This window comes from Colletotrichum fructicola, assembly GCF_000319635.2.
Source record: "Colletotrichum fructicola Nara gc5 chromosome Unknown KSG_Nara_v1_contig01, whole genome shotgun sequence".
Taxonomy (NCBI): domain Eukaryota; kingdom Fungi; phylum Ascomycota; class Sordariomycetes; order Glomerellales; family Glomerellaceae; genus Colletotrichum; species Colletotrichum fructicola.
The window spans coordinates 3146707-3159580 of NW_027094051.1; the positions used below are offsets into that span (position 1 = coordinate 3146707).

At 55.0% G+C, this 12874-nt stretch overlaps 4 protein-coding genes across 4 annotated transcripts; 2 read left to right on the forward strand and 2 right to left on the reverse strand.

The window, feature by feature from the left end:
* Positions 1 to 40: 40 nt before the first annotated feature.
* On the forward strand, positions 41 to 1852 carry MON1 (Vacuolar fusion protein MON1; the record flags this gene model as incomplete). The annotated part of the gene is made up of 1 exon (XM_032020012.1): positions 41 to 1852. The coding sequence occupies one exon, from the start codon at positions 41 to 43 to the stop codon at positions 1850 to 1852; it is 1812 nt and encodes a 603-aa protein (XP_031882812.1).
* A 235-nt stretch (positions 1853 to 2087) lies between these two features.
* Positions 2088 to 2999, reverse strand: CGGC5_v000920 (uncharacterized protein; the record flags this gene model as incomplete). The annotated part of the gene is made up of 1 exon (XM_032020011.1): positions 2088 to 2999. The coding sequence occupies one exon, from the start codon at positions 2997 to 2999 to the stop codon at positions 2088 to 2090; it is 912 nt and encodes a 303-aa protein (XP_031882811.1).
* A 1018-nt stretch (positions 3000 to 4017) lies between these two features.
* On the reverse strand, positions 4018 to 6117 carry CGGC5_v000921 (uncharacterized protein; the record flags this gene model as incomplete). Its single annotated transcript, XM_066150741.1, has 1 exon — positions 4018 to 6117. The coding sequence occupies one exon, from the start codon at positions 6115 to 6117 to the stop codon at positions 4018 to 4020; it is 2100 nt and encodes a 699-aa protein (XP_066009853.1).
* Positions 6118 to 10030: 3913 nt separating this feature from the next.
* On the forward strand, positions 10031 to 12184 carry PDI-1 (Protein disulfide-isomerase; the record flags this gene model as incomplete). Its single annotated transcript, XM_032020009.1, has 4 exons — positions 10031 to 10043; positions 10363 to 10372; positions 10591 to 10727; positions 10788 to 12184. The coding sequence occupies 4 exons, from the start codon at positions 10031 to 10033 to the stop codon at positions 12182 to 12184; spliced, it is 1557 nt and encodes a 518-aa protein (XP_031882817.1).
* Positions 12185 to 12874: the final 690 nt, after the last annotated feature.

The window sequence follows — 12874 nt, forward strand, 5'->3', positions numbered from 1 at the left end:
CTATACAGCATCGAGCGGAAATGCTCCCTAAAGCACCATCATGGGCGACGACAATGGCAACGACAACAGTCCTGGCGAGGAACAGCCTCCCCCTCTGCCCCCGCGCCCCTCCCGCCCCTCCCTCGACTCGAATCACTCGATAGACGCGAGAATGGCAATGGCAGCGGCCACAACTGCCGTCACACCCCTCGACATCCAGACCCTGTCCTTCCCAGATGGCTCGCGCGGCACTTTCTCGACACCAGGCCCGAGGACGTCCGTCGCCTCCTCCAAGAACGGAAGCGGCTCGGCGACTCCCACCACAGGCATGAACGAAATGGAAGATTCGATGAGCATCATGAGCTTCGCCCCGACCATGCGCCCCGCCGGCGACATTGCGAGTCTGCTCGTTGGAGAGTTCAGTAGAAAGAGCCCCGCGTGGAACCTACTAAGGTCACAGTCGGCCACGGTTCAGCCGTTTGAGAGTCTTAGGATGGACGACACCACGCGCAACCTGGCGGGATTTGAGAACGAGTTTGACGAATTGCCCGACGAGGCGGATACGGACTTCAAGGACGAGGACCGCGTGGCGATTTGGAAGTCCAAATTGAAGCATTACATGATCCTCTCTTCGGCAGGGAAGCCCATCTACAGTCGGCATGGCGATCTAGGGCTCATCAACTCGTCCATGGGTGTCATCCAGACTATTATATCCTTCTACGAGGGTGCTAAGAACCCTTTGCAGGCTTTCACGGCTGGCCAGACGCGCTTTGTCATATCCATCCAGGGCCCCCTATACTTCGTCGCCATCAGCCGTCTCGGTGAAAGCGACTCTCAGCTCAGAGCACAGCTCGAAGCTCTATACATGCAGATCCTCTCAACACTCACCCTCCCCGTTCTCAAGAACATCTTTGTCCACCGCCCGTCAACGGACCTGCGCAAACCGCTCGAGGGCACCGAGCCTCTCATCTCGTCGCTCGCCGACAACTTCACCAAAGGCTCACCTTCCGCCCTTCTCGGGGCTCTAGAATGCCTCAAGCTCCGTAAATCCCAACGCCACGCCATCAACAACGCCTTCCTCAAACAGCGCACAGAAAAGCTCCTGTACGGCCTCATCGTCGCCGGCGGCAAGCTTGTCAGCGTCATCCGCCCTCGCCGGCACTCTCTCCACCCCTCCGACCTCCAGCTCATCTTCAACATGCTCTTTGAATCAGGCGGTATCAAAGCCGGCGGCGGCGAGAATTGGGTTCCTCTCTGCCTCCCCGCCTTCAACAACCGCGGCTACCTGTACATGTATGTCTCCTTCTTTGACGGCGTTGAGGGCGACCATACAACAACCACCTCGGAATCCGGCGCGAACAAGGAGGAAGAGCTCGCCATCATCCTCATCAGCCCCGACAAGGAATCCTTTTTCGAGTTAAAACAGATGCGCGACAACGTCGCAGCCTCCCTGGCACAGTCAGGGCATCTCGCAACCATCCAGGCCGCAGCACGCCTCGGACGGCCCAAGACGGTCGACATCGCACCTGGCGGCCAAATCTCCCATTTTCTGTACAAATCCCGCGCAAACGTGCAGTTCTCCATGTCCGCCCTCGACCCTGTCTTCTCCTCCCTCATAGCCCGCCGCCGCCTCATGACACTATACCACCAACTCCACGCCGCCGTCCACGCAAAACACTCACATATGCGCGTCCTCCACTCCGTCTCCGAGGATGCCACCTCTCTAGCATGGATCACGCCCATTTTCGAATTCTACTGCGTCGCCGGCCCCAACGTAAGCCGGGCCGTCGTCACCCAGGGCGCGAACAAGGTCATTCAATGGGCCCGTCGCGAGGAGGAACGGATCTTCATTATAGGCGGCGGTGTATTCTGAATACCTGCTCAAATAAAAGAAAGCAAAAGATATCCACCATTTCATCCCTGAAAATCCCAGCCACAGACATTACTTGCGTACGCTATATAAACATTATACCCACGGTGTGGCATCCCATGCTCCAACTCCAGCCAAAAGTCCGGCTCACTACAACTATCCCTAAGCATAAATGAAAACTTCGAAGAAGCAAAAAAAAGAGGGAAGCTACCCATAACAGATGAAATCTCCAGCCGCCTCACTTCTTCAACCACCCAGCCCTCCACCACGCCTCGGGAAACTTCACCTTGTTCTTCACCACCTCCCACGACTTCTTCTGCCTCAAACAGCAGCCCAAAGCACTGCCCTTGCCCTTGTTCTTCTTGCACAGCAACGCCCTGCCCACCCTCTCCAACGCACTCTTCAACATACACCGCTTCGTATGGCTCGGCGGTGGTGGTGACAATGACGCCGGCCTATCCTCCGCCTCCTCTGCGCCTTTCGTCCGCGTCTCATCCTGGCCCTGCTTCTTCTCCTGCTGCCCCTCACCATAATTCCACTTCTTCTTGCCCTTCCCTCCCACCTCGAGGACCGAGCCCTGGTCATTAAACGACCCAGCCAGCGTCGTCGCCCCGCTCAACTCGCCGCCCTCATCGCTCCCTTCAAGCGTCCCCTGGCTCGACCGCAACCGCGAGGTCCTCCGCCTGCCTCTCGGCGATCCCTGCTGCTGCTGCGGTGGCGGCGGTGGTGGTGGTGTCAGGGCCGCTGCTCGTGCCGACGACGGCCCCCCCTCCTCGTCCGAGAACACAATCGGCGGCAGCCCAGCCCTCGCGCGCTCCTTCTGCACGCGCTCAGCCTCCATGCGACTACTCTCGCCCTTCTCATACCAGGGGAAAGAGTTACGCTGTGAGTCCTCAGCAGCCACGTCCTCGTCTTCCCTTCGAGCTTCGCTCTCAGGGGATTTGTCTCCTCTCCCAGAGCGAGGAGACACTCTCCCGGAGGTCGGCCTGGTAGACTTATCCCCCGTGAGCGCAGAGCGTCGTCGGGATGGCGGCGACGATGATGAAGATACATTGCCGGCGGCGGTCTCCGCCTCTTCCTCCGAAGCACCACGTCCAGTCTGGTGAGTGCTTCCCGTAAAGGGGTTCTTGAAGGTTATTCCAGGAGCCATTATCCTTTTCAGATCATGAAATGCAACGAATTCAAAATCTTTCATGTGTTTGTTGGTAGTAGTGTGCCGATGAGTGTGTTTGTCGATGTAGTATAAGTGAAGTTTTCAGGGGAAACGAACGTGGTATCTATCACCGTTTTGTTTATACCTATTTGACCCCAACCCTATTCCTGCCCGTGTTCCGATAAGCCTCTCTCTGACTCTTTCTCTCTCTGTGTGTGTGTTTGTGTGTGTTCTTCCCTTGATGGTCAGGAGGGTATCCACAGCAACCAAAGGTATAACTGAAGGTAGGTAGAGGTAGGTACGTCACAGAAAAGACAAAAGAAACCCGATGATGTCAATGTGGTTCCTGTAGAACCCGTGTGTAAGCGAGTGTGAAAAACGAAAGGACGCGATTTACCAATCGCAAGATGATGAGAGTGGTGCTGGACGAAACGAATGTAGCCGCGCGATGACGATTGTGATGACGGTAGAAACTCGAGAGAGGACCCGGAAAGAAGGGGACTCGATGGGAATCTTAGCCTTTAAAGGCACATTCCCATCCGGACCATTTCCTCCTTGTTCTCGACGATGCTGTCCTAAAAGAGAGACCCTGTGGGAAGTAAATCTCGAGGCTGCACAAGCCATGGCGTCATCTGCCCTCACCGGGAGAGCCCACAGGTATACCTCATGTCCCGGCAAGTATTTTCCCCATGGAAAGTCCTATCTGAAGCGTATGTCTTGTTGTATTCACTACATAATCTGCCAGGTGTCGTCCCTGAACTTCCCCAGACCCAAACCCACACCTCTTGTGCCTAAAGCCCTCGATCCGGAGCTCCAGCCATAGCCAGACTCGATCGCCAACAATCAGGCCTCACAAATTACACCCCATTCCTCTCAATGCATCATCAAGTCTCTTTTCAAGAAGCCCAAGTTCTTGAAAGCCAATCAAAAGAACGCACCCAACAGTGGTAAAGATGACGGCACAAAATTCTGCTGGTTCGCTTCTCGTCTGCCACTGCGTAAGTGATATTGGTCCTCACCGCCTCCTGATGACAATGTGGACAGCTCGTCTGAACCACCCTTTCATCCTTTTGCCCACTTTCTTGGACTGGCCAGGTGCTGATACACCCCGTTGAACTTGCAATCGAATGGTGGCGTCAGAATCCGTTGAACCAATGTTCCTTCCCCTCAGGTTGAGACGTGATCTGGCCATGCGAATCTTCAGGTGCGAAAGCTTCTTGCGGATAATTTTTGGGCGAATGAAACTTAAGTCGGAGCTGAAGCTGCGTGTGTCGCTCAAATCGTAACCCTCGATAGAGCTGCTTGGCCTCAGATTCTCGTCAACCGGGTGAGCCAGAGGTATGTAACGCTCATGTAAGTATCCATCACTAGAGTTAGTATCTGCAGGAGAGTAAGGCGGACGGTTTACTCTCCTGGCGCCTCGCCCGTTGGGCGTCACGAGGCGAAACTGTCTTCCCTTACGCTGGTATACTCGGCCATCCCGAGGTTTTCTGTCTTGCACCTGGGCCTGGATGCCTTCCGACGGGTCTTCCACCAAGTCGCTGAGAGGTCTGTCTTTGGAGAAGCTCAGGTAACGTCTGACAGTGCCGCTTGGATTCTCTTCCACTTCCATGCCCAGCGGATCACGCAATGTCCTTAGTCGAATACTTTGGGTCGGTCCTCGCGGTTCGGCTGCGCACCCGACATCCACTGAATTTTGCTCATAAGGTGTACAAGAAACAGGCACATCTTCGATGATGTTCACCTCGCTCGAGACTGATTTCCGATCCGTAGATCGGTCCAAAGAATCTGTCTCGATCTCGATGCTCGCCCTGAAAGACTCATGATCCTCGACGGTTGACTTGAGAGTAATCCTAGGACTTGATCGAGGAGTCGCGAGGATTTCAAGCTTGAAAGGGGAGAACTCAACAGGGAAGCGTAGGTCGTCTGTAGACCTGATAGACGCATGTGGTGACATGTAGGGCGACTCGTTGGGGATAGAAGGCAACGCCTTCATGAGCTGGGGGATGCTGTTTCTGACTCTGAGCTCGCGAGCTGGAGAAATGGGTTCGGGGCAGATGATGGTTGCATTCGCACTTTGGGTTGATGTGGGCGTCTCGGATCGAAGGCTGTTTGTGCTAATGCACGCAACCGCTTGTTTCCTCCGATGACCTCTGAAAAAGGGCTTTGAAGCCACAGCCTTGCTGTTGGCGTCAACTTGGTCAGTATTCTGACGAGTTGCACTAATGAGTTCTTCCGCATTCGCCTTGGATTCATCAGAATACTTTGAATCGCCGTAGTTGGCATCGTCAGTCATCCCAGAGCACCCCTTTTCCTTCCTCAGGAAAGGGGACTTGGCAATGCGCTCAAAAGATGAAACCAGTGCCGCCAAGTCAGAAAGCCCAGGGTCAATAGAGTTTCGAACACTCGATCGGAGCAACGCCGCGAGCCCACCTTGCGACGAGGATTGTCGCGATGTCGACATGACAGCTGCTGGAGCACTTGGAGACTTACGTAGCTTGCCTTGACCTGAAGATCTTTTGGCGACCTCGTCCTGGGGAGGAATACTGTCGAAGCAACCTCTTGTTAGAACATCTGCACGTGTCTGGTCCCGTTCGTTCCCAGTGATGATGCTGTGTTCATGGGCATCATCCTTGAGTCCACGCCTTGCTGAATTGCGCGTATGCTCGCTTTGGCTAGCATCCGAATCATCTGCGAAAAGGGACATCATGTTGAAATACCCTTTTCCACCGTCAGCGTCGTTCGGATGGGGAACTGAACTACCATCCTTTTCGAAAGAAAAAGGAGCCAGGGAGGGAGAAATGTCCCTCGAGTCAGCATGGCCTTGGGCTGCACCTCGACCGTCGTCTCCAGACGAATCGCTCGAATCCTTCACGGATATGTCCACCACGGCGTCAAGACGGGCCTTGGTCTCGTCGCGGAGTACCAAAGCTTTGACAAGACTTGAAGCACGCTTTGGTATGGGTGCCAACGGAGTGTTGGTCTCGTTAGTAGGAGCAGCATCAGTCGTTTCTGGAGTCTCAAACCCTTCAGTGTAGTCATAGTAAAATGAGCCTGCCGGACGGAGTGTGCGAATGGAAGCCGACGCTGAGTTTGGCGTCTGCTTGCAGTACATATCGATAACTGACGTCAGGCTCGATGACCGCAAGCTTTGGTCTGTGGAGTTTTGCCGCCGGATGGTACCTGATCGTTCACCACTCCATTGGCTGCTCAAGAGTGCCCTATGACTTTGACTGCGGCCATCTTGACTGAGCGGTGCCATTTTAGAGTTGCCATACGGCAAAGACGGCATCGACTGATTTGTATCGGAGCGCAACGAAAGAGGAGGTGCAAGACGCGTTCTAGGGTAAGTTGGCATGTACGATCCGTGGACAGTCCTCTGAAGTTGGTCAACACGACTGGTGACACCAGTGCTGTCGTTCAAACTTACAAACGAAATTCGATCAAGTTCGACCATCCTACTGTAGTCGACGCGCCCGTTCTCGGTTACAGCAGGCGAAGACGGCCTCACGCCAGGGCGCTTCAATCTCGTGGGGTAGGGGAAAGGAGAACGTGGACGTTGCAGGTTGCCGCTGCCCAGTGGACTTTGCAAAGTCCGTGACGATACTTTTCGTGACAACTGTCGAGGAGCCGTTGCAGTAAGAGAGTACGAGCGCCGAAATTGGTTAACTCTGGGAGACCGTAGGCTGAGACCAGATGATGGATTGCTCTCGGAACCATACATGGAGATGATCTCTGAGTTGGTATCTCGATCAGAACCGTACCTCCTACGGCTGATCTTACTCTCGGTCCTGATGCTGCTGCGCGACTCTGACCTGAAGATGGAGCTAGCGTCAATGCTTGGTCTAGACCTGGCGCAGTGATGGATGGTGGCTGCGGGAGCAATTGGTTTGATGGTGAATATGCCGATGTCTCCCGTCTCGGTGGTGGTCTTGAGCATGCTTTCGAGGGGACCTGGGGATGGCAGTAGGCCTGCGCTCTCGGTGACACTTCTCAGAGGTCGATGAGGCAGCGAGTGGCCGGCGGGAGGCCGAGAACGAGACCGGTAACTGCTGCGCAGCGAGCCATGGCTGGCGGAGCGTTGGACGTAGTTCCCTTCCATCGGGGTTGGAATTGGTATTAGATCGAACAGAAACAGATGGCAATATGGGTATGATTGATGGGCAACAGAGGGGGATGAAGCAGGGCGGAGACACCGCAACGGTCGATATGAAGCTATTTCGAACGTCGTCGGATTGTCATGACATCCCCAAGTGTGGCGGATGTTGTTGGGAAAAGCAGTTTGATATTTGCCAATGTCTACGGAGATTAATGTCCGGCACTCATCAGCTGAAGCCGTCGGTGGGAAGAACGGTCGACTATCAGCAGCTTCCTACTACCTGCTATATTTGAACGTGCTTTCCCGCAACGTCTGACAAGAAGGAGGCACATTTGCTCATGTTTGGAAAGCACCGAGCTTCATGCCTTCCGTCATTCTTGCGAGTCTGCTCTCCTAGGTAAGCCCTGTCTGCCACGTGCCCAGCTCTTTCCATCACACCAAAAAAGCTCTCTTCAAGAGTGGCAGTCACCCTGTTGACATCTGCAAACGAGAAGGCAGGCGTGGCTCGCGGTGCAGCTGCCGGAGAGTGCAGTGGCTATCCAGAAGGTCATAAAGCAATGTGTTTACCTGATTATACACTTTTCAACGATATTCGCTGCACTGAAGGAGCACCAAACATGGCAGCATCAGGAGAGACGTCCATGAGGTAGAGTATCGCAAGATTTCAGACGATGGTGTTGTGGCCTCATCTCAGATGGGACGGCGTACAGCGGTACAACTGGGCAGCAAAAGAGAGGCGGGCTGCCTGATTGGATGGATACCGTGGGCAATTGCCTACTCTGGCCAGAACTAAGTTGCTGTCAGCGTGGCTGCATGGGATGCGGATCTGCCCGCCAAGATAGTTGCAGCTTAGAGACAACTGTCCTTTCGCAACTTAGTCTGACAAACGACTCAGTGACACTATTTGGAACCACAAGGGCAATTTCGGGAGATTGAATGTGATACCAGCAACGTCTAGCTGTGACAGGCATGCTCTGTGCAGATGATATACATAGCACAGGATCCGAGACGGAAGTTGAAAGCTTCCAGACCCCATAGGTAATCGGATTCTTCGGGTCGGAGGGAACAAACTTTAGAGGGTTTGGGGCGATACGGAGCACCTCAGCCGCTGCGCCGTTCTGGTTACCGCGTAAGGCCACAAACGGGGTGAGGACACAGTTCCACTTTGCAGGCAGCTAGCAACAAGCACCCAGCGTTGGTTCCTGAATATGATCTTTTGGCTGCTATTGATGGGGCCGAGATGACAAAAGAGCCAGCCCTTTGTCTGTTTGGCGCAAGACCACCTTGAACTCCGCATTGGGCGTATGTGTGATCAGTGATCGCGGAGGGGAGGGTGCCTTGCATCGGTCCGCAGCTAATCTTGGAATAATATTCCGTACAGCACCACTCGACCACACACCTGCCCAAGGAACGGGCGGTTCGCGCAGCTCCGGCGATGGCAAAAGTCCACAAGTGAGATTGCAGAATGCAGAACATTACCTTACATGCGGGCATCGCGAACGCGAACGAGGCAAGGCCGGTCGGTGACTTTCCCTCTGTCGCGGGACCCTTGCCCCATCATGAGGTGAGTGAGGCTGGGAGGTTTTACCACGGTATCCAGTACAGGGTCGCGCAGCCCGTTGGGTGGCTGGAGCTTTGCAAAGTGCATGCAGCAGGCAGTTTGACAGTAGCCTGGAGCTGGACGTCGACGAGGGCCACCTCCACCTCTTGTGCCAGGGTCCCATCGGACAGTGAGCGAAGCGCCAAAAAAGATGCTACCGACAGAGACCAGATCTGGTTAGTGATCAGCCTCCACGGTAGCATTGCCGCTGGATCGCGAGCCGGCAGGGCAGCTTGGCGGGTGGTGGGGACAGGATCCTAAGGCGAGAGAATGGGTCCATGGGTGCACCTTGTGGTGGCAGGATGGAACCGTGAAGGAAGCATGGAGCGGCGACCGCAGACCTTTGCAGCCGGTGAGAACATGGAACTGTGTCCTCACCTCAGGAAGCGAAAACCTTACCCCCAAGAGTCTCTGGGCAGGTCAGCCATTGTTGGCCACATCTGGATATGGATGACCAATTCAGTTACCACCAGGCGCGGAACGCGAAAAGGCGCAGACAGAGGAGAAAGCATGAGACCAAGTATTGATATCAGAATGGCCGCCACCCACCGTTGACAAAGCACGCGCGCGTTGGACCACGGTTGGCCTGGACTGGGGGCAGAAAGACATGGAAAAGATGGGACGGGCTGAGGGGAAGCTGTGCCATCCAACGATGATTGTCTCAGAGGACCGCCCAGACGCAAGTCGGAATGTGCAGAATAGGGGTGCAACTACCAACAGTCAATGGCATGGCATGGCAATCGCAATGGCCGCCCGCATAGTACAGGTTCGAGCGTTTGCCTCTGGGTCAAGCAAGCAATCATTTTGACTCGACTTGAATATGATTGGCAATCAATTTGAACTTGGACTTCTCCCCACCGACACCTCGTAAGGCAGACGGACCGGAGACAGACAAGGCGAGCAAGGGACAGGCACGGAAGACTGAAAATAATATGCCGAGCTTACGGATACCCGACCTGGTTCAGCAACGGCCGTGGTCTTCACAGCCCAGGCCAGGCACTCGCCTCCAACGCAGCTACCTTAGGCAGGTGTCTAGCCGTAGCCTATTTGAAGCATTGGGTTGTATCTTTCCTTCCTCACCTTGCCGTGTACGTTACGCCTGGGTCAGAGTGGTTGGTTGATTATCAATTCACCGTAAGTTGCTTCCAGGCCGCCGAACGGTGGGGGAGTACCTGCCTTACCTGAACGGCGTGCAGAAAGAGGAAGGGAGTGGAGGGGTGAGTGGCCGATTTGCCCCTCACGACGGAGGGAGAAGCACCACGAGAGCACGGGCTGCCTGTGGATTGGGGTAAGTAGCTGCCCGCCCCCAATTCGTATCTCAACGCAAAAATGACTCGTGTCGGTACTTCCGGATACATGCGCCCACCGCTAGAGGGGTGTTAAGTCAAGGTGTCCCCCAATCCGCTAACCCACACAGACAACCGCCGCCGCCTTAGTGAACGCATGAGCTGACGGCGGTTCCTGGAAAAAGGGACACCTGTTCTCAATTGCCCTTTGGAAATCCATGGTCCGAAATCTTGACCAGAAAACCTCCAGCTGGCTCTTCCCTCCACTTCCTACTTAAGACAGAACCTCTTCCCATTCACACCCTTCTGGAGCCCGACTTGTCCGCCTCCCTCTCAAGCGTGAATTTTTCCTTCCTCACTGTTCATTTTCTTCAGGTCAAGAAAGGTAAGCAGCTCTCCCAATCCCATCTCACTCTCCATATCGAGCTCGACGTTTGAAGCTCCCACCACCTCCACCTTCACCAAACGGTCGCAAAGGACAGCTATCGTGAAAGCTGCCGCCGACCGCCTTCTCCCTCCCGCCACGCCCCGCAAAAATCTTCACCAGCGACATTTTGAGCTTCGTCGTTTCACTTTACGGAATACTGACAATTCCTGCTTCAGGGTCAAAATGTTCTGCAAGCGTGTTGCCTTCGGCCTCTTGGCCGCCGCCGCCGCGGTTTCCGCCAGCGATGTCACTCAGTTGAAGAAGGACGACTTCAACGACTTCATCAAGACCAACGACCTGGTTCTTGCTGAGTGTGAGTAGCCCGCGATCCAAAATGCTTGCGATCCAGCATGAACTGACTCTCGTCTTCCAGTCTTCGCTCCCTGGTGCGGTCACTGCAAGGCCCTCGCCCCCGAGTACGAGGAGGCTGCCACCTCCCTCAAGGAGAAGAACATCAAGCTCGTCAAGGTTGACTGCACTGAGGAGGCCGACCTCTGCCAGGAGTACGGCGTTGAGGGCTACCCCACCCTCAAGGTCTTCCGTGGCCCTGAGAGCATCTCTCCCTACTCCGGCCAGCGCAAGGCTGCTGCCATCACCTCCTACATGGTCAAGCAGTCCCTGCCTGCCGTCTCCATCCTGACCAAGGACACCCTCGAGGAGTTCAAGACCGCCGACAAGGTTGTCCTCGTCGCCTACATCGACGCCTCCGACAAGGCCTCCAACGAGACCTTCACCAAGGTCGCTGAGAAGCACCGTGACACCTACCTCTTCGGTGGCGTCAACGACGCTGCTGTTGCCGAGGCTGAGGGCGTCAAGGCCCCTGCTATCGTCCTCTACAAATCTTTCGACGAGGGCAAGGCCACCTTCACTGAGAAGTTCGACGCCGAGGCCATTGAAAGCTTCGCCCAGACCGCCGCCACTCCCCTCATCGGCGAGGTCGGCCCCGAGACCTACTCCGGCTACATGTCCGCCGGCATTCCCCTGGCCTACATCTTCGCCGAGACCCCCGAGGAGCGTGAGGAGCTTGGTAAGGAGCTGAAGCCCATCGCCGAGAAGTACCGCGGCAAGATCAACTTCGCCACCATTGACGCCAAGGCTTTCGGTGCCCACGCCGGCAACCTGAACCTCAAGACCGACAAGTTCCCCTCTTTCGCCATCCAGGAGACCGTCAAGAACCAGAAGTTCCCCTTCGACCAGGACAAGAAGATCACCCACGACGACATCGCCAAGTTCGTCGAGGAGTTCTCCAGCGGCAAGGTCGAGCCCAGCATCAAGTCTGAGCCCGTCCCCGAGTCCCAGGACGGCCCCGTCACCATTGTTGTCGCCAAGAACTACGAGGACGTTGTCCTTGATGACAAGAAGGATGTCCTGATCGAGTTCTACGCCCCCTGGTGCGGTCACTGCAAGGCTCTGGCCCCCAAGTACGACCAGCTTGGTGAGCTCTACGCCAAGTCTGAGTACAAGGACAAGGTTGTCATCGCCAAGGTTGACGCTACCGCCAACGACGTCCCTGATGAGATCCAGGGCTTCCCCACCATCAAGCTCTACCCCGCCGGTGCCAAGAAGGACGCCGTCACCTACTCTGGCTCCCGCTCTGTTGAGGACCTCATTGAGTTCATCAAGGAGAACGGCAAGTACAAGGCCGAGGTCTCCGTCAAGGAGGAGGGTGCCGAGGAGAGCCAGGCCGCCCCTGCCGCCACTGAGTCTGAGAAGGCCGAGAAGGCTAAGGAGACCAAGGAGGCTAAGGAGGACGGTCACGACGAGTTGTAAAAGGTTTTTCTGGGTTCACAATGAAATGAAACTTTGGGACATCCCTCGGGTCGGGATTTATATACCTCTTGCGCGTTAGGCCCTCCACTTTGCATTACGGTTTGCGGGTAAATTGATGTTCAGTTACGAAGAAAACGTTTTTTAAATGCTGTGATTGATGTTGACGCCATGCTGTGATTGCTTCTGTGTGTGACAAGATGCTGTCTCCTTTCTCCCACCCTACCAGAGTCTACATATATGGATTCTTTGTATGTTCATTTACCCTTGGTTGATCAAGAACTGTTCGCGCACAGATGTGTTAACCTCATTTGCAAAGCTCAAGGCGCCCAAACGAAGTTGTCCGCACCAAGCGGATGTTGCTTTAGCTTACATGTATGTTGCCTTGAGTGCAGTTTGAGTATTTCCTGCCCTGGAAGACATGGCGTCCTGCTTTGACAAGGTTTTTGGCAGCTACATCCTTTCAAGCAGTTAGATGACTTCGTGTGAATAAGCGCGGGATAGACTACGCAGGCCAGGGGCGGACGACAAATGAGCATATACTGAACATCACTCTCCTGATAATTCTGCTTGCTCAGGTGGGTGCCTGGCTTTTGCTTCGTCTTGACGCGACCCAAGAATGCCCCCGATGATGCATTTGTTCCGGTGTTGGGAGATGGCAGGACGGATGGTGGCTTTTATCGATGGTGTTTC